The sequence below is a fragment of the Amphiprion ocellaris genome, chromosome 12, assembly GCF_022539595.1.
Source record: "Amphiprion ocellaris isolate individual 3 ecotype Okinawa chromosome 12, ASM2253959v1, whole genome shotgun sequence".
Classification (NCBI taxonomy): Eukaryota; Metazoa; Chordata; class Actinopteri; family Pomacentridae; genus Amphiprion; species Amphiprion ocellaris.
The window spans coordinates 15,234,475-15,253,313 of record NC_072777.1 but is presented as its reverse complement, the minus strand read 5'-3'; the positions used below and the strand labels follow the sequence as shown (position 1 = coordinate 15,253,313).

The window sequence follows — 18,839 nt, the reverse complement described above, 5'->3', positions numbered from 1 at the left end:
GTAGCTTTGCCAGTGTGGTTCCTTATTACAACTGATCAAGATGGCCAAAAGATTCTCTGCTCAGAGTGCCTTGCAACTGATTTTGGAAGGGAGGGAAGCATTTGATAACGACGTAGAGGAAGAGATTTCAGAATCTGAGGATCACATTTCTGAAAAGGCAGGGTGTGACAGTGACTTTGAAGAAGAGAATGCGATTGAGCATCAGCTAGCTCCAAAACAAAGACGAGCCACAGGACCAGTCCATCAGCAGCCAGTCCAGGACCAGCCAGTCCCAGGACCAGAACAAGCCCATCAGCAGCTAGCAAGTGAAGAAATATGGATGTCAGTAAATGATAAAATTGAACGGTCTTCTTGCCCAAGAAATGAGCCACTCTGCAGGGCTGCCAAGATGATAAGGATGCAACCAGGGCCAGCATGCATGGCAGTTACTCATGTGGAGGATATCAAGGCTTCTTTTGAGCTTTTCATCACGGATTCCGTCCAGAAAATTATTGTGGATTGCATTAATTCAGAAGGAAGACATGTTTTTGGAGAGAGGTGGAAGGAGATAGACTAAACCCATTTACATGCTTATTTTGGGGTTCTTATCCTTGCTGGAGTTCTCAGGTCTAAAGGGGAATCCACAGAATCCCTGTGGAATGCAGAAACTGGCAGAGAACTTTTCCATGCAACAATGTCTCTGGAAAACTTCCACATAATTTCCAGGATCTTCTGGTTTGATAACCAAGATTACAGACCAGCTTGATGGCAGAGACAAGCTAGTTGCCATCAGGACCGCTTCCCCCTTCAGACAGTATATACCATCTAAACCTGCAAAATATGATACAAAGATCTGGGCTGCCTGTGATGCCACTTGTGTCAAGTACAAGAAGTACATAAGCAGCACACACACAGTATAACTCTGCTCCTCATGTGTTGTATAGGCTGGCATGAAAAGACAATGTGTTCAATGGGGCTGATGTGTTGTCTTGACCGGCATGGTTACTGTATGTGTCCAGCTTGTGTTGCATAAATTGACCTGAATGGGTTAAATTTCTAATGAAGTTCAAAAAAACAAAAGTCAGTAGTTATGAAAAGCCTTCCTTCATTTGTAAATGTGTTTATTTTTTCTACTCTTACTGTGATTAGAATTGATTTTCTTTTTAAATTACATTTTATCAGTAAAACAAACAAAAAACAAGTAGCACTTTAATTCATAAATGTGATCTAACAAAGGTAAAGAACAAATATTTACCATTTATGTTGTTTATATTGCTTGTAATTGCAATGAGGAAAACATCTGTTGAGTATTTTAACATAAAATTGTTTGATTGTGTTGAACTGAAAACCCCAAAATTCAACCGGTCCACCAGACCCGTGAACACTGGCTGTGTAACAAAAACATGAATACCACACAAGGGTTAAACATGTATTTATACAGTTTACACCTCTGAATTGACTGCATTTTTAAATAAACATTTAATGAATCACAGCTAGTATCCCTGACAAATATTAAGAAAGTGGTAACTGATGCAAACAGCAAAATGGCATATCTTGGTAGAGAAAAGCAATCTGAACCTTAGATGTAGAGTGAAAACCAGCATTTTGATGCCTGAAATCTAAACACAATGGGAGCATGAGAAGCAGTGCATAGATGCAGGTGTGAAGGAGGTCTGTGCTGTCTGGCAGCCTTCAGGTTGGAGAGGCTGCAGTATGTGTGTGGGTGTATATGCCCGCTCTCAAGGCTAGAAACCCACAGGCCGCCTCATTAACTGACCTAACCAGCTGAGGTGCACAAAATGAACTTGTCTCATTGGCATGTACTGCGAGAGTTTTCCTCGTCTTGTTCTATTCTCCACTGTTGTTAGTTCACCTCCTCACAGCCTTGATTTAGTCCTCAGGGACTCTTTGCTCTGTGTAGCATCTCTGAATGCAGACACTGAAGATATAACAATCCTCTTTATCACTGCTGTCCACAGCGGCTATCATCGCACAAACATCAGTGAGATCACCACGGTCTTTCTTACAGCACATATTATTGTTTTCCTTCATCACCTCCAGCATAAACATTAAAATCACCATCGCCACAACTTTTAATCATCATTTTCAGCACTGCAACACCATCAGAGCCTTCATCATCATCATCATCATCATCATCCTCGCTAATTAATTTAAGGGCTGCTCATTCACCAAGATATGATAGAACTTTCATTATATGGCATTACTACAGTAGAACATTGTTGTTCCTGATTTATTGGTTGAAGTCACATTCTATTTTTTATGCAGAGTTAATAAATGCAAGCAGTTGAATGCCGCAATCTTCACTTTTTTTCCCACTCAAGTTTCTAAATGTAGCTCATTTGTTATTATTTCCATTTCTGAACAGTGAGCTTTTTACAAATATCATGAATGTAAATGAACATTAACCCTTAAGTCAGGACATATTATTCATGTAAGTAAAGTTGTTTTCTGTTATTAAAATAATTACAGTCCTTGTAAAAATCTATGTTTGTGCAATGCCTATGTTTGTGTTTGGTGCAATCAGAGCAATCAACCAAGCAATCAGCTTTCATATTGTGCAGGATGCCTAACTGAGAACACATCATGGGGTGATAATACAAATATACAGTCTCCTCCAGAAGTATTAGAACAGTGAGGCCAATGCATTTATTTTTGCTGTGGACTGAAAACATTTGGGTTTGACATCGACCAATGAAAATGAGACAAGAGATACACATTTCAGCTTTTATTTCCAAGTATTTACATCTGGATCTGATACACAACTTAGAAGACTTTTGTTTGAACCCACCCATTTGTCATGTGAGCAAAAATATTGGAACATGTGACAGACAGGTGTGATTACTGCTCTGGTGTGTCCTATTACATTGATTATTCAAACAATAAATAGTGCTCAATGTCTATGTTCAGTTTCAGATTTGGGTTTTGCCTGTGCAGGCTGCATTTATAGCTAGATGTGTAACCAACATGAAAACCAGAGAGCTGTCTTTGGGTGAAAAACAAGCAATTGTGAAGCTGAGAGAAGATGGAAAATCAATGAGAGTCATTCGACAAACATTGGCCATAGACAGTACAACCACTGTGAATGTCCTGAAGAAGAAAGAAACCACTGGTGTACGAAGTGACAGATGTCCAAGGGGTAGCCCAAGGAAAATTCGGCAGTTGATGACAGAAACATTGTGAGAGATGTAAAGAAAAACCCTAAAGCAACTGCTGGTGATCAGCAACAACCTCCGGAGGGCAGGAGTGAAGGTATCACAATCTACTGTTGGCAGAAGACTTCATGAACAAAAGTACACCAGACGATGCAAAACACTCATTAGCAAGAAGAATAGGAAGGTCAGACTGGAATTTGCCAAAAAGTACAGAGATGAGCCTCAAAAATTCTGGGACAAATTTTTCTGAACTGATGAGACAAAGATGAACCTTTACCAAAGTGATGGAAAGGCTAACGTTTGGCCAAAGAAAGGATCTGCTCATGATCCTAAACATACAAGCTCATCTGTGAAACACAGTGGAGGTAATGTCATGGCTTGAACTTGTATGACTTCTTCTGGGATGGGCTCATTAATCTTCACTGATGATGTAACACCGCAGAAAAATGAACTCAGAAGTCTACAGAAACATTTTGTCTTCCAATTTAAAGAAAGATGCAACAAAACTGATTGGGAGATCCTTTATCATGCAGCAATGACCAAAACCAACAAAGCAGGTCATCAAGGGCAAGAAGTGGAAGGTTTTAGACTGGCCAAGTCAAGCTCCAGACTTAAAACCTTATAGAGCTGCATTTTACCTGCTAAAGAGGAGACTGAAGGGAGTAACCCCAAAAAACAACAACTGAAAGAGGCTGTGGTGAAAGCCTCGAAAAGCACCACAAAAGAAGAATGCAAAAGTTTTGTGATGTCAGCGGGTCACAGGCTTGATGCAGTTATTACAACTATATATTAAGTCTTATTCACTTTCATCTATTTTAAGTCTAGCTGTTCCAATACGTTTGCTCACCTAAAAATTTGGTGTTCCATTAAAAATAATACTGTCTTCTAAGTTATGTATCCAGATGTAAATACCTTGAAATTAAAGCTGAGAGGTTGATCTCTTGTCTCATATTCATCTTTTGATGTCAAACCCAAATGTTTTCAGCCTACAGCAAGAAAAAAGGAATTGGAGGGGAGTGTACATTATGGACTTACAAACACCAGTTATGCAGCAATATGTAACATTTGTGACCTTTGCTGTGAATGCTATTATGCCATGTGAAACTATTGGCGATTGCTGATGTTTAGATAGTTAGCCTGTGTCAGATTTAGGCTGCCACTTTCCCATCCTCCAGTTTCCCCTCACTCTTCCTCCAGTTTCCCTGACCCTTCCTCTCCAGCCTGGTATCTCTAAAAGGTTTGTTTATAACTCTTGGCATGTTACCAGCACACACTTTTTGCATTTGGTATTTTATTGTGTGCCATGCCCTGTGACCTTTATGTTAACCTTAACTATTGTTTGTGTGCGTGCGTTTAACACCAATAGTTTAAACTGCATAAATATGACATGCAAATGTGTCTGAAGTGACATGAATTTATACGCAATACTACAATACCGTGTTATCCTTTTCCCTTGTCATGTGCACAAAAACACACAGAACATGTTTATACAGAGATGTGTGGCTTAGTCCAAGCCACTGTGTTTGTTTCCCACTAAGAGAGCCAGGACTGTGTTCCAACATCAGCCACACACAGAACTCATGGCTAGTAGCCCATGAGGAGATATTCACTGAAAAAAGTGCATTGATTTAGAATCATATACTCCACCTTTGAGGGCTGTACTAGTAGTAGACAGTAATAGATTGAACCTGAGTGTGTTTTACTACTTAGAAGTACAGCTTTGCATTTGTTATAGAGTTAATGTACTAAATAAATTTATTTTAGACACATCTACACTATCGTTCAAAAGTTTGGGGTCACTTAGAAATGCCCTTATTTTACAGATTTTGCAAAACATGTAGCTAGCTAGTAGTTAGCTGTTGAAGTGCTGCAAGCTGGTGTTTGCATACTTCACTAAGGATTGGTACATGATTGGTACATGGTGTCACACTGATGAAAAGGTGCTTTTGTAGACAACACATAGGCCTACTGTATATGTCCACATACAGTGGTGACCTAACATACTGACATATACACTACCGTTCAAAAATTTGGAGTGACTTAGAAATTTCTTTTTTTTTTTTTTTAAAAAAAAGCAGAAGACTTAAGGAGAGATCAAATATGAGGTGGTGGAATAAAAAGAAGTTATGCTATGAAGATGTTTCTGCCTGCATGTGTTGTATTTCCAGAATTTTGCATCTTGACTTAGTTGACTGAGAACTACCAGTCCCATAGTGCTTACAATGTACATACATTACCGTTCAAAAGTTTGGGGTCACTTAGAAATGTCTTTGTTTTTGAAAGAAAAGCATTTTTTTCAATGAAGATAAAATTAAATGAATCATAAATCCAGTCTAGACATTGTTAATGTGGTAAATGACTATTCTAGCTGGAAACAGCAGATTTTTAATGGAATATCTACATAGGGGTACAGAGGAACATTTCCAGCAACCATCACTCCTGTGTTCTAATGCTACATTGTGTTAGCTAATGGTGTTGAAAGGCCAATTGATGATTAGAAAACCCTCGTGCATTTACATCAGCACATGAATAAAAGTGTGTGTTTTCATGGAAAACATAAAACTGCCTGGGTGACCCCAAACTTTTAGTGGAGTATATCATACATCATATGAAAGTTTGCTAAAGACAGGTGCTGAGTGACTGTTGGGAAGTTTGGAAATTGCACTGACTGGCCAGTCTTTTTTATCTGAACCCCAGCCATAATAGCCTCCATACTAGTGTACAGATATTCAACAGGTCATCTTAGCTGCCACGGCATGGCCGGTGAAATCAGTAACAGCAGGTTGCAGTAGCCATTATAGTGTCCAGCATTCATTAAGTCTTTCAGCACTCGTTGCCATAATGTAGACAGAAATTGGAAAAAAAAAAAAAATGTGGCAGGCAGAGCAGAGAAAAACTCCTCGCTGCCTGATTATGTTGAGATATAACAGATTTATTAAAGCAGTCTGCAGGTGATGATGAGGACGGTGATGAAGACACAGAAACATCATAGAGGAGTGAGCAGGGAGCAGCTGTTTTGTCATGCTGATGTGCTCTGTTCTGTGAAGCAGCTAAATGAACTCACCAAATGTTTTTGGTAACTTTGGGGTTTGAATATCTGCTGCAGGTTTGACCATTTCCAATGTTTAACTGTTAGATTCAGAGCACAAACCTTTATGCTTCTCTAAAATGTTTAAAGAAATGATTGTCAACCTTGACTCTAAATAGATTAAATAATCATGCAGATCTGCTCATCGGTTCTTTTTCTCATCATTATGATGCCCATAAGGCATATAATAGTTTTGAGACAGCCCACCAATAAAAATGATGAGTTAAATACTCTGCAATCCAAACCGCCAGGTGAGCATGGTTATGAACTACAAAGAGACAGAATAGAGGATGAGCAGATCCAATTAGAGAAGAACTCCTGAATGTGTGACTGTAAATTAGGGCACAATATATCAAGTTTGTTTTAAAAGATGCGGATAATAAAAACAATTATTAAATGAATTAGCTGTACATTAATTCAACTTTGAATTTTTGCCATGTGTTATGTTAGCCTAACACAAACAATACGCATTAATGTGGGTTTGTTGCTAATGTTTTTTGTAAAGTAAAGATTAATTAATCGACTAACATGGTGTGGCAGCTTGAATTTGATGTATCAAACTGGGGAACCTTGAAAGCAAAGTCGTGGGCTGCGTTCTGTCATAAGTTCCTCTACTTTTGCAGGTTTAAGTGAGAGGAACAAAGCACACTTTTCACTCCTAACAAGGTGCACATTCAGTGTTTTGTATATTGAAATGTTTGCTTGAAGCCTGCTGTCTGTCTAAGACTATGGATTGTAAAGAATATGAACAAACTAGTCACTAAAACCCAATAACATAACATAATAAAACATAACAGAAGAAAAGCACTCAGAGAGCACAGTACTCCACCAAGGCTGCTCAGTCGTTGTCAAATCTTGACAAAAGTCATAGCAGAAATCACAGCAACATAGAATGTGATCATTTAATATGGTGTACCCACAAAAAATTGACCTTGCGCTGAGCACAGGCGTGTGTCGTGCATATGTACGATACCGAATCACATGACCTAAATATGTAGTGGGCAGCGGGAATCGATGGGACTTGTAAACACCCCCACAATTTAATCAACTGTTCCTTGTATCATTTCTGATGGATAAGTCCCGATAAGTCTGCAATGGTGGATTTGTAGTAGGATTGCAATCATGTGATGGTCAGCAGACAGCTGATGTAGTGTTCACTAGTTCCCATAGTTACAGCGACGCCGTGCCGCTCTCTTGCAATTATACAGAAATCTTTAACAAAACCGGGGATCCAGACTAAGAGCCACATCACTGCCAAAATCTACTCACTTGGTCCTTGTGTCATTTCTGACTTTCCCTGAAAATTTCATCTAAATGTGTTAGTCTGTTTTTAAATAATGTTGTTACTAGACAAAGAGACAAACAGACTGACAAATGTACGTCGATTGTCACATAACTCCACCATTCCTTGGTGGAGTAATAACACAACATAACATATTTTTTTCCATATGTAGGTTAATAATACAAAGACTTCTCAAATTGCAGTCATTTTCCCTTATTTTCTCTGCAGAAACAAGACCTTGGTGACTCCACCCAATGCCCAGTGCTAGCAGGGTACGAAATTAGACAGAAGCCCACTGACAGCCGTGTACTGCTGGCCAGATGTGCTAAAAACTCCGAGCCAGCATGCCACCAGGCTAAACGGGTGAAATGAAGCGTTGCTGATAACTGCAGCGATCCACATACTGCAAGCCTGACAGTTGGTGTCAGGAGGTGGTGTGTGTGTTTGTGTGTGTGTTTGTGTACAGAGATGGCTGGAAGTGCCATTTCTCCACAGAGCAGTAGACAGATGTGGATTCAGAGAGAAAAACAAAGAAACATGTTGTTCCATAATTTCTTCTAAATATTTATGATCTGTGTTGATTTCAACACAAATAAAAGATTTCACCAATTTAAATGTCAATGTGTAATTAAGAAAAGGAAGAAAAGGTCTTAGTGGCTTCCAACTATTTGAATATAATATTCCAGTTTTTTGTAATAAACAAATTAACAGCATGAATACTAAAATGCTTTTGGTGATGCTTGAAAATTCTACATACATTATCGCTAACACTAATATTCACACAGTCATGCAGAGACTTATCCCATGCTGACTTGAGATAACATGTATTTATGATGTAAAAATGCCTTTTTGGCCTGGACTAAATAAAGACATTGCACATTTAAGAAGCCTCATGGGGTTAGTCAAACAAGGATCTGAATTCATTTCCTCAACTCGTGACAAGTGGAGAGAAAAGGAATCAAATTAGAGAGGAAAAAAGAGGTAGTACAGTAGCAGCTGCAAGCTGTCACTGAAAGAAAGACATTTTTTGCTCAGTCCCACAGAAGATCCCTTTCGCTGAACCTCTGGTGAGCCAGCCAGCCGTTTTATTATCCCCCTCCCACACAGTCACACACCTATGGCAAGCTGCTGTGACATGCCTGGAATTAAAAATATAGATATGTCATTTTGACCAATTCCACTGTGACGAGTCAGAATTTTTATTCCAGATATCTGTAAAATAGTTGTTGTGCATGTTGCTGCTTGTATGAGGCTTCATATTGGATGTTTGCAGTAGTAATGGCGGCTGCTGTGGTGAATAGAAAATGCTGTGAAATAGAAAGAGCTCATAGAAAAGATTTTGTTCATTAGAAACGTGGTCAAAATTTTCATATAACTTCATTTTGAAAGTGCTTTGACTTGGCAGTAAAACAGCTGGTGATATGTGCTATAGCATGTTTGAAAAGCAACCCGGCTGCACCTCCATAGCTTCTTACCTAGTGTCATTTCATCCAGTGAAAACTCAAATTTATATCTGCATTTACATCCTGACTTCCAGTTCCGGAATTCCATTTTGAGATATCTACAGGCCTTTTTCAACCAGTTCAAGCTTAATTTACCGTATATAAAAAAGACAATGTAAGAATGTTGAATTGAGGTGCATTAAAGATAGTTTGAACTAGAACTATGACTAGTCAGAGTTATTACATTACTAATGTCTTTAGTTGAATTGTAGATATCTGGAATGAGAGGCCGCATACACACGAATGGTAAAAGTGTCCTGAAAAAAATGACATTGTGGTTGTCTGAAATTTTCCTTTTGATGAGAAGGATTGGAATTATGGATATCAGCAATATATATCAAGTCTAGCTATTAAATGTTAAAAAGGCTTTGCAATAGACACCACCTCTCATCCCTGGAACTGTGCAGAATTGAGGTATTTTAGTGGAGTATTTCTGTTTCATGCTGCTTTATATTTCAACTCTCCTACAGTCTGGAGAGAAATGTACTTTAAACTGACCAGGTACAAATCAGGGTTTTCAAAATAAACATATAATGAACTCATGAAATATGCAACATATATTACCATTCAAAAGTTTAGGATCACTTAGAAATGTCCTTATTTTTGAAAGAAAAGCATTTTTTTTCAATGAAGATAACATTAAATGAATCAGAAATACAGTCTAGATATTGTTAATGTGGTAAATGACGATTCTAGCTGGAAACAGAAGATTTTAATGGAATATGGGGTACAGAGGCCTATTTCCAGCAACCGTCAGTCCTGTGTTCTAATGCTATATTGTGTTAGCTAACCATATTGAAAGGCTAATTGATGATTTGGAAACCCGAGGGTGCAACTGGGTGACCCCAAACTTTTGAACAGTAGTTTATAAAATAACTCCACTTTAGCCTGCTAGAACAGAACATCATGTTTACACAATGAAACATCACTGACAATCATATCAATGCCTAAACAAATTACATTTTGCTAATAATAATGCTTGATATACACTGATCAGGCAAAACATTATGACCACCTGAATAATATTGTGTTGGTCCCACTTATACTGTCTAAAATGCTCTAAACCATTGGGCCTGGACCAGAGGACCTCTCAGGATGTCCTATGTGGTCTGGACTAGGACGCTGGCAGTGGATCCTTTGGGTACTCTGTGAATCAAACTTGTTCCACTGCATCCTGTTGATGCTTGTTCAGAATGGGGTGTAGGAGGTTCCGAGGATCTTGGGCGATTGTCACATTACTCAAGATGTTACTGACTGATGTTTTTGCGACGTGGTGGGGTGTATTTTCCTGCAGGGGTAGGCCAGTGACATTTGGTGATTGCCATTTGCAAGAGGAAGTGTCTGGGACAACGTACATTTTGGTGTCTAAGTCTCATCAACATGGATGCCAGAACATAGTACCAATATGATCAATGTTGTTCACGTCACCTCTCAGTGGCTTTCATGTTGTGGCTGATCATTGTATATTTAAAATCAAGTATTTTTACATTGTGGTGTTGCTACTTTTACTTAAGAATGAATCAAAATACGTCCACCACTGAATAACGTCTGAACAGAGGCTTTATATTTTGCAGCCTTTAAAGATAATAGTTAAGTTAATACTCTCATTTTCTGTATTATCATTGTCAAGTGCAATATTTCTAGTGCAATACATCTGTTTACTTTTATTTTCAGTTTACTTTCAGTTCACTTTCTGCTTATCAGTTTCTTGTTATTTAGTTTACAGCTTACATCTTGCACTTGTGTTATTTTACTGCTTCACCAAGGAGGCGGAGTCTCGGTGGAGTTATGTGATGATCGGTGTACATTTGTCTGTCTGTCTGTCCATCTGTCTGTCTGTTAGCAACATTACTCAAAAACACAGATTTGGATGAAATTTTCAAGGAAGGTCAGAAATGACACAAGGACTAAGGGATTGGAGTTTGGTAGTGATGTGGCTTATAGTCTTGATCCACAGATTTGTTAAAGATTTTTGTACCATTGCAAGATAGTGGCACAGCGTCACTGTAAATATGACTACAAGTGAACACTACGTCCACTGAATGCTGATGATCACATGATTGTGATCCTACTACAAATCCACGGCTGTGGACTTATCAGGACTTATCCATTGGAAATGATACAAGAAACAATTAATTAAATTGTGGGGGTGTTTCCGAGTCCCATCAATTCCTGCTGCCCGCTACATATTTAGGTCATGCGATTCGGTATCCGTACAAAATTTAACACATGCCTGTGCTCAGTGCAAGGTTATATTGTTTGTGGGTACATCTATATTAAATGGCCACATTCTATGTTGGTGTGATTTCTGCCACAAATTTTTTCAAGATTTCAGCCATCATCTCAGCAGCCTTGGTGGAGTACTCTGAGTGCTTTTCTTTGTTTATTTATTTTTAGACACTATTCCTTGGCATCCACCTATCCACTTTACACACTTAAAACAGTTCACACAAACATTTAGACACTTTGCATCTTGTACTTTGCATTCTTTTTTGATTTCTATTTTACTACCAACCTCTGTGTAATTGTGTATATTTCACTAACCTTTTTTTTAAAATTGTATTATACTATGATAAAACTTATCTTATTTTATCTTATCTTTTATCTTAAAGCATCACATCATTTTCAAACTCACAGCATAATGTCAATGTAACTACAGTAAACAAATAACATCCTTTATACAGAACCTTAGACATTGTGCATTCATCTACCCTGAGAGTAGGTTGAGGTTGTGTGACCCTCTATAGAGCCTCCAGAGGACATTCTTCTCGCTTACCGCATTCAACCAACTAACCTGACCTTTGGTAACCAGCCAGATGGATATTAGCTATGTAACTAATGGACGTCTCATGTTGGGATCAAGTTTCCGCTCCATGTGAAGAAGTATCTCGGGTCCGTTCTGTAATGCCATTTCCCTTGTAGAGATTTCCCAAAGCACCAGATGATGCAGGGTTAAAGGAGCTGTTAACTGCAGTATGTGAGGAAGGTGATGTTATAGCTCCTATGAGCTATATGATGTGTCCTTGTGCTCATACAACAGAGGTCCTGCTTCAGTAAATTTTAGCATTTGACTTTAAATGTAATTCCATGAGTGTCTTTGCTATTCTGTAGAAAATCTAATATCTTCAAAACATCAACTTTTTGTGAGCTAATTAAACCAGCTTAGTTTGTAGATGAGGCATTTTCCAGCCAACACTGCACCATTTAATAGTTAAAGAATCCCACCGGGAAAATTCTTTTTTTGTTGTTGTTCAACTTTCTGAACTCAAAATTATTCAAATTTGAGCTCAAAGTTATGACATTTTATCACAACTACTTTAGTCTTCATGGTTTCATTTCAAAATTTGCCAAAATAAAACTGTATTAATCACATTTTATACAAAAGTGTCTGCTCCTCTGTGAAACCAAGACACCATGAGTGACTCGGCTACAACTAACAGCTATGTGACAAAATTCAGGGACTAGTTGGCTGAACGGCACGTTGGGTTTATGTACACGCAGCAGAGAGGAGACAAATATGGAAACAACTTTATAAGCAGTGAAATATAACACCAGTGGGTGAAAAAGACAAAAAACACATTCAACTAGCTTTTTTAAGGATTTATGTATAAATTTGTTATGTTGCACAAAATAGATTGTTGAGTTATATCTAATACAAGCCATGGTTGTCCTGTTTCCATAGAGATGCTTGGACTTTAGTGATTTAAGAAAGCAGGGGATTATTCTAATAGAAAAAAACCCAAAAAAATAACATTTTGAATATGCATTTTTGATACACTGACATTTTGTAGGAATTTGAAGAATGATTGAAGATGGACGTCTGAAATCATAAAGGAAAAATTATTGCTTCAATTTATCTTAAAAATTCAAAATTGCCTTATTTGGAGATACAGGATTGTCTTTGGTCATTATGTACTACATATAAAACATATGTGTGCATTATGTATATAGACTACCCTTCAAAAGTTTGGGGTCCCCCAGGCAATTTCATGGTTTCCATAAAAACTCCCACTTTTATTTGTGTACTAACATAATTGCACAAGGGTTTTCTAATCATCAATGAGCCTTTTAACACCATTAGCTAACACAATGTAGCATTAGAACACAGGAGTGTTGGTTGCTGGAAATGTTCCTCTGTACCCCTATAGAGATATTCTATTAAAAATCAGCCATTTCCAGCTAGAATAGTCATTTACTACATTAACAATGTCTAGACTGTATTTCTGATTCATTTTTTAAAAATGCTTTTCTTTAAAAAAATTAGGATATTTCTAAGTGACACCAAACTTTTGAATGGTAGTGCATGTGTGTACTGTGTATATATGTACATTGTAAGCACTATGTGACTGGTAGTTCTCAGTCAACTAAGTCACGATGCAAAATTTTGGAAATATAAAACATGCAGGAAGGAACACCTTCATAGCATAACTTCTTTTTATTCCACCACCTCATGTTTTATCTCTCCTAAAGTCTCCTTTCTCTTTTTTACATGTTTTTGTATGTTTGTTATTCTTCTTTTTGATATAATATTCTGTTTTATCTTAAATTCTTCTTGTGACCCTTCTCTTTCTTTCTCCTCTCTCTGCTGTACTGTGTCTCTCTCCTTCAGATCATCCAGGACCGTGTGGACTCTCATATATCCAGAAACCGCTTGTTGTGGAATTCCCTGCCTGGTGGTCTCTACATACTCCCACAGTACTCTACTGACCCTGCCCAGTACCCTTTTTACTATGCCATGCTGGGTAAGCACTGAATTACAGTTCAAATGAAGCTCACAGAGGAAGCGAATAACGTTGATTAATTCTTAACAACAGTATATGTGAAGGCATTACATAAATTAGATGATAAGCAACCAGTCGAAGCTGAAACAATAAGGTTTGTGGGGTGTTCGTGTTCAACAGAGATGACTATCTTTGTCAGAGACAAATCATGAACCAGTGACAGGATGAGGGGGATGTTCTGGTGCAACTCATAATTTACAGACATAAAGAATCTTCAGCTGATGTCTTAGTGTCTGATACCACATTGCACCTTTCATGGATCTGGTAACGTCCATGCCTCAATGGGTCCCAACTGTTTTGGCAGCACACGGACGACCAACACTTTATTAGGCAGATGGCCACAATGTTTTGGCTCATCATGTATGTGGAAACTGGAGAAAGGTTTAAATTAATTGATACATCATTGGCTTGGTTACTCTCCAACAAGCCAATTATGTTAATGTACATGACACTTTTATGCAAATTCTTCAATTTACCCCTTGTAAGCTGTTGCTTCTGTCGCCGAAAGCTTGTCTAGAGGCTGTTGCTGGACATTAGTTGCGCCGATTGTTATATACAAGAGAATTCTTCTCAAAAATTAATAACATGTCAGAGACAGGGCAGTACAGTGGCTTGGTGGTTAGCACTTCTGTCTTGCAGCTAGAAGATCCCTGGTTCGCATCTGGGCCTTGGAATCTTCCTGCATGGAATTGGCATGTTCTCCCTATGCATGCGTGGGTTTTATCCGGATTCTCTGGCTTCCTCCCACAGTCCAAAAACATGCTCAGGTTAATTGGTGTGAATGTGAGTGTGATTGTTTGTCTCTATGTGTAGCCCTGTGATAGACTGGTGACCTGTCCAGGGTGTTCCCTGTCTTTACCCTAAGTCAGCTGGGATGGACTCCAGCCCCCCTCCCCAACCCTAATGAGGATTAAGCGGTGTACGGATTATGGATGGATGGATGTCTGAGACAGAGCTGGTTGCCAAAATATTAGAAGAGCAAAAGAAAGCAGGAAAAGCCCAGAACACTAGTTATCAACTGCAATTTTAATAAAAATGTGTAGTCATTTTTATAAAACTGAACCATACAAATAGTGTAAGACTCCTATTGGTGCGAAGTTGAGAAACTTACTGCTGCAGGCAGAGACTGGGCCCTTTTGTATGTACATGTCAATGTGGGTGTGCATGCAGATCAAAATGATTCTCACTAGACTGAGGCTGCAACTCGGATCGATGTTTGTCTTTCTCTGAGGAATTGTGGACACAAGGGTTAGAAGGAAGAAAGAAGGGAGGGATTGAGGGAGAGAAGGAAAGATGGAGCAGTTTTGTTTATGCCTCTGCAGTAAATCACTATTTCTGCTGCTGCCATCTCCAATGCTGCAGCTCAGGGAATAACTTGTTGTCAATGCCATGAGCACGACGGTCTCACTCTGCTACCTTCCCATAACTTTTGATGGCAAAGCAGTTGCAACCTCTGCCCGATAGTTTAAAAAGTTGGACTTACTGCTCAGACACAGTGGCCTCAGGAGCAGTAAGAAAATTCTGATTTGAGGGTTCAAGTTACAGCTTCACTTTAGTTTGTGGAAAGTTGTGCAGTTATGTCAGCTGTGGAGCCGCTTTGAGCTATAAAAACAAAAGAAGATCCCTGGTTCACGTCTGCACTTTGTTCAATTTTCAAAAATTCATGAATCCATTTACAGTATGCACTACATTTTTTATAGCTGTTTTATTCAGATGCCTTTCAGTTTCATGGGACATGTCAGTAGAGAGGAATGATGCAGAAGGTATTATTATTATTATTATTATTATTAGGGCTGGGACTTTAATTTCAATTAATTAATTACACAAAAAATAATATAACGCATTTAATCACACCTTTCTCAGTTCCCTAATTTCTGGTACACTGGTAGCACTGATGCACACACTCCAGCCCAGTAGGTGGTGGTAATGAACCTAAAGTCTGTTTTCCAACTGCGAAGAAGATGCACAGGACGGACTGAATGATGTCAGTACACAAGAAAGTTTGGTGATGGAAGACGAGACCGCATTGAGCTTGTTGATCGGAAAGTTTTCTTTTAAAAATCTTCCAGATGGCAGCTTGGATATAAGTGTGGTTGTGTGCAAATTGTGCAACAAAGAGTTTTCTTATCACCGTATCACCTCACTGCAAAAAATGTTGCTGTTAGCACCAGAGCTACCGTTAGCTATGACAGTCCTGGTACCGGCAAACGGTGTAGCCAGCCCATAATTGACCACTTTTCAAGGCATTGAAAGTGCTTAAGTTTACAAAAAGTCTTAAAGGTTGAATATAATCGCTATAACTGGACTTTCAGCTTGAAGTAATCTGTGAACGTAGTGGACAGATGAAAAATGCAGATAAATAGAAATGAAACAAACATTTTTGTTCTGGTAAATGTCTATTCATCGATTCAGTCATATTATACAAACATGATCATATTAACTTTCTATATGTTATTTTTATAAAATTTTAATTTTTTCAGATGCAAAAAAACATGATCTTGGCATTGCATGTCTAGCATTGGCCATTGAAAAACCCATATTATTCACCACTAAACTATAGCCTTTGCAACATGTGGTGACTCCACTCCGGGAAAAAATCCGGTGTGCAAATATTTTATTTTTTTTAAATTGTCACTGCATATATGTTAGTGATAATTTGCAGACTGATCTTGGTGGTTAGTTTGTTTCATCCCTGAGAGAGGAAAATAAACCACCAAGCAACACACATATCCCAGAGGTTTCAACTGGTAATAAACAACAAGACAGTTTATATTTTGGTAAAAAAATAAAATAAAATCTGCTTGCAGCTTGAGCACACCAGCTCACCTACAACTGTACTGCAACACTGTACACAATGACATGTTGTGACAATGGAGTAAATCAGCTACATGTTGGACCACAAATACATTCTAAGGAATAATGATACAGAAAACTCCACACTAAGTTGAAGGGTTTGATTCCTTAGGTTTGTTAAACATGAAACGGGTTCTTCAAATCCACGATTTTGGAATTGTTTTGAGATTTTCATCAGCACTCTCCAGTTTCAAGGTGGAAAATCTCAGCCTGATTGCATATCAAATACACCATATGGACATGTTAACAAGGTACAAAGAAATAAAGCATGAAAACTTGAACATCTCCGGACGGGGCTTTAAATTATATGTACAATTGATTTGTACACAGGCTTTGTCACTACTTGATAAATTTTAAGTTAGAGTTGGACACAGTCTAATCTCATCAGTAGAGTAAAATTATCATCATGAGGCTCTTTTTTCCCCAAGTGATGATAGACTAAAATCAAGTTAAAAAAAACATCCCTTTTTCTCAGGCAAAGTACAACTGGATGATAACAGATTTGGGGCAGATACAACGGTCTCTGTTGAGCTGAAATCTGATTTCAGTGTGAAAGGTTTGGAATTAGAATAAAAAGCTGGTATTATCTGTTCCAAGACACTTTTTTTATTTTGCATTATTCAGAATGTCTGCTTTTGGCATTCTATAACTTTTTGTGAAGAATCTACAATTTTTGCTAAATTTGTAAAACAATGTATTGCTGGTCTCAGAAAATAATGTGAAAAACTGCAAGAAATCCCACACTTCTCACTCTTTTCTTGCCAACGGCAAACAGAACTTATATTTAAAATAGGTAAACAAAGTGTGAATGAACTTTTTGGGGTTTTTTTTCTTTTTTTTTTGCCAGCCCACCCCATTTATATCAATTTAAGCTACAAACACATTAAGCAGTGCATTCCACTTACATGTTGATATTTTTATATTCATTGTGTCTTTTTTCAAAACCCACCATGAGAATATAACCAAGGCCAATGTTTTTTGTGCATTCTTAATATCCGTGCTGCGCAATGCACACTACTATACTTCTGTGTTTAATTAATGTACCATGTGTGGAGAGGCATCACTGTTTTGCATACCTTTCATGACATTATTAATTAGTAAGTGGGCCAGCCATTAACCATGGGGTTGGGGGTTCAATCCCTGCTCCTCACATCCTAATATCAAAGTGAGTTTAAGCACTGAACCCTCAATTATCCCAGAAGTGTGTATGTGTGGGGCAAATTAAAGCCCCATTAGATGAAAAAAACATCTGCCAATTGTAATGTAATTTAGACTTTCTTCATTTTTCTGAAGCCTCCCTGGGCTCCACCTCCCACAGTGGTGGTGCTGCACACATACTGAGGCTACCATGTGTCTGCTGCTAGTTTTAGGAGTCCAGTGTCCAGTATGATACCTTTTTAATGACAAAAGTAAGAAGATTCAGACTGTTATTTGTACACTGTTATGAGAATAAAGCAGCCCAGTCACCAGACCCTAGCTTTTACTGGAGACACAAATTTCTCAGTTTGGGTATGAATATACACAAACCAGCCACAACACTAAAATCACTGACAGGTGAAGTGAATACGATTAATCATTGTTACAATTACATACAAGATCCAATGGGACCCATCAGGTCGTCACATTTATATATAGTGCCATGAAAAATTATTTGCCCTCTTCTTAAATTTTATTTTTTTTTGTATATTTTCCCCACTTTGATGTTTAAGATCATCAAACTAATGTAAATATCAGACAAAGATAACCCAAATAAACACAAAATTCAGTTTCTAAATGATGATTTTATTTATTAAGGGAAAAAAAACTATTCAAAGCTACCTGTGTGAAAAAGTAATTGCCCCCTAAACCTAATAACTGGTTGGGCCACCCTCAGCAGCAACAACTGAAATCAAGCAATTTCTTTAACTGGCAATGAGTCTTTCACATCTCTATGGAGATATTTTGGCCCACTCTTCTTAGCAGAATTGTTTTAATTCAGCAACTCTGGAGGGTTTTCGAGCATGAATAGCCTTTCTAAGGTCACGGCACAGCATTTCAATCAGATCCAAGTCCGGACTTCGACCAGGCCACTTCAAAACCTTCATTTTGTTTTTTAAGCCATTCAGAAGTTGATTTGCTGGTGAGTTTTGGATCGTTGTCCTCCTGCAGAACCCAAGTGCACTTCAGCTTGAAGTTACTATC

The 18,839-nt window shown here is 38.2% G+C and overlaps 1 protein-coding gene across 1 annotated transcript in view; it reads left to right on the top strand.

Moving 5' to 3' along the window:
• LOC111564587 (exostosin-1) overlaps positions 1 to 18,839 on the top strand; it is a 458,700-nt gene that overhangs the window by 373,701 nt on the left and 66,160 nt on the right. The window contains exon 7 of the mRNA XM_023264250.3: positions 13,634 to 13,766. Within this exon, the coding sequence (XP_023120018.1) occupies positions 13,634 to 13,766 (133 nt within the window). The remainder of the gene's footprint in view (positions 1 to 13,633; positions 13,767 to 18,839) is intronic.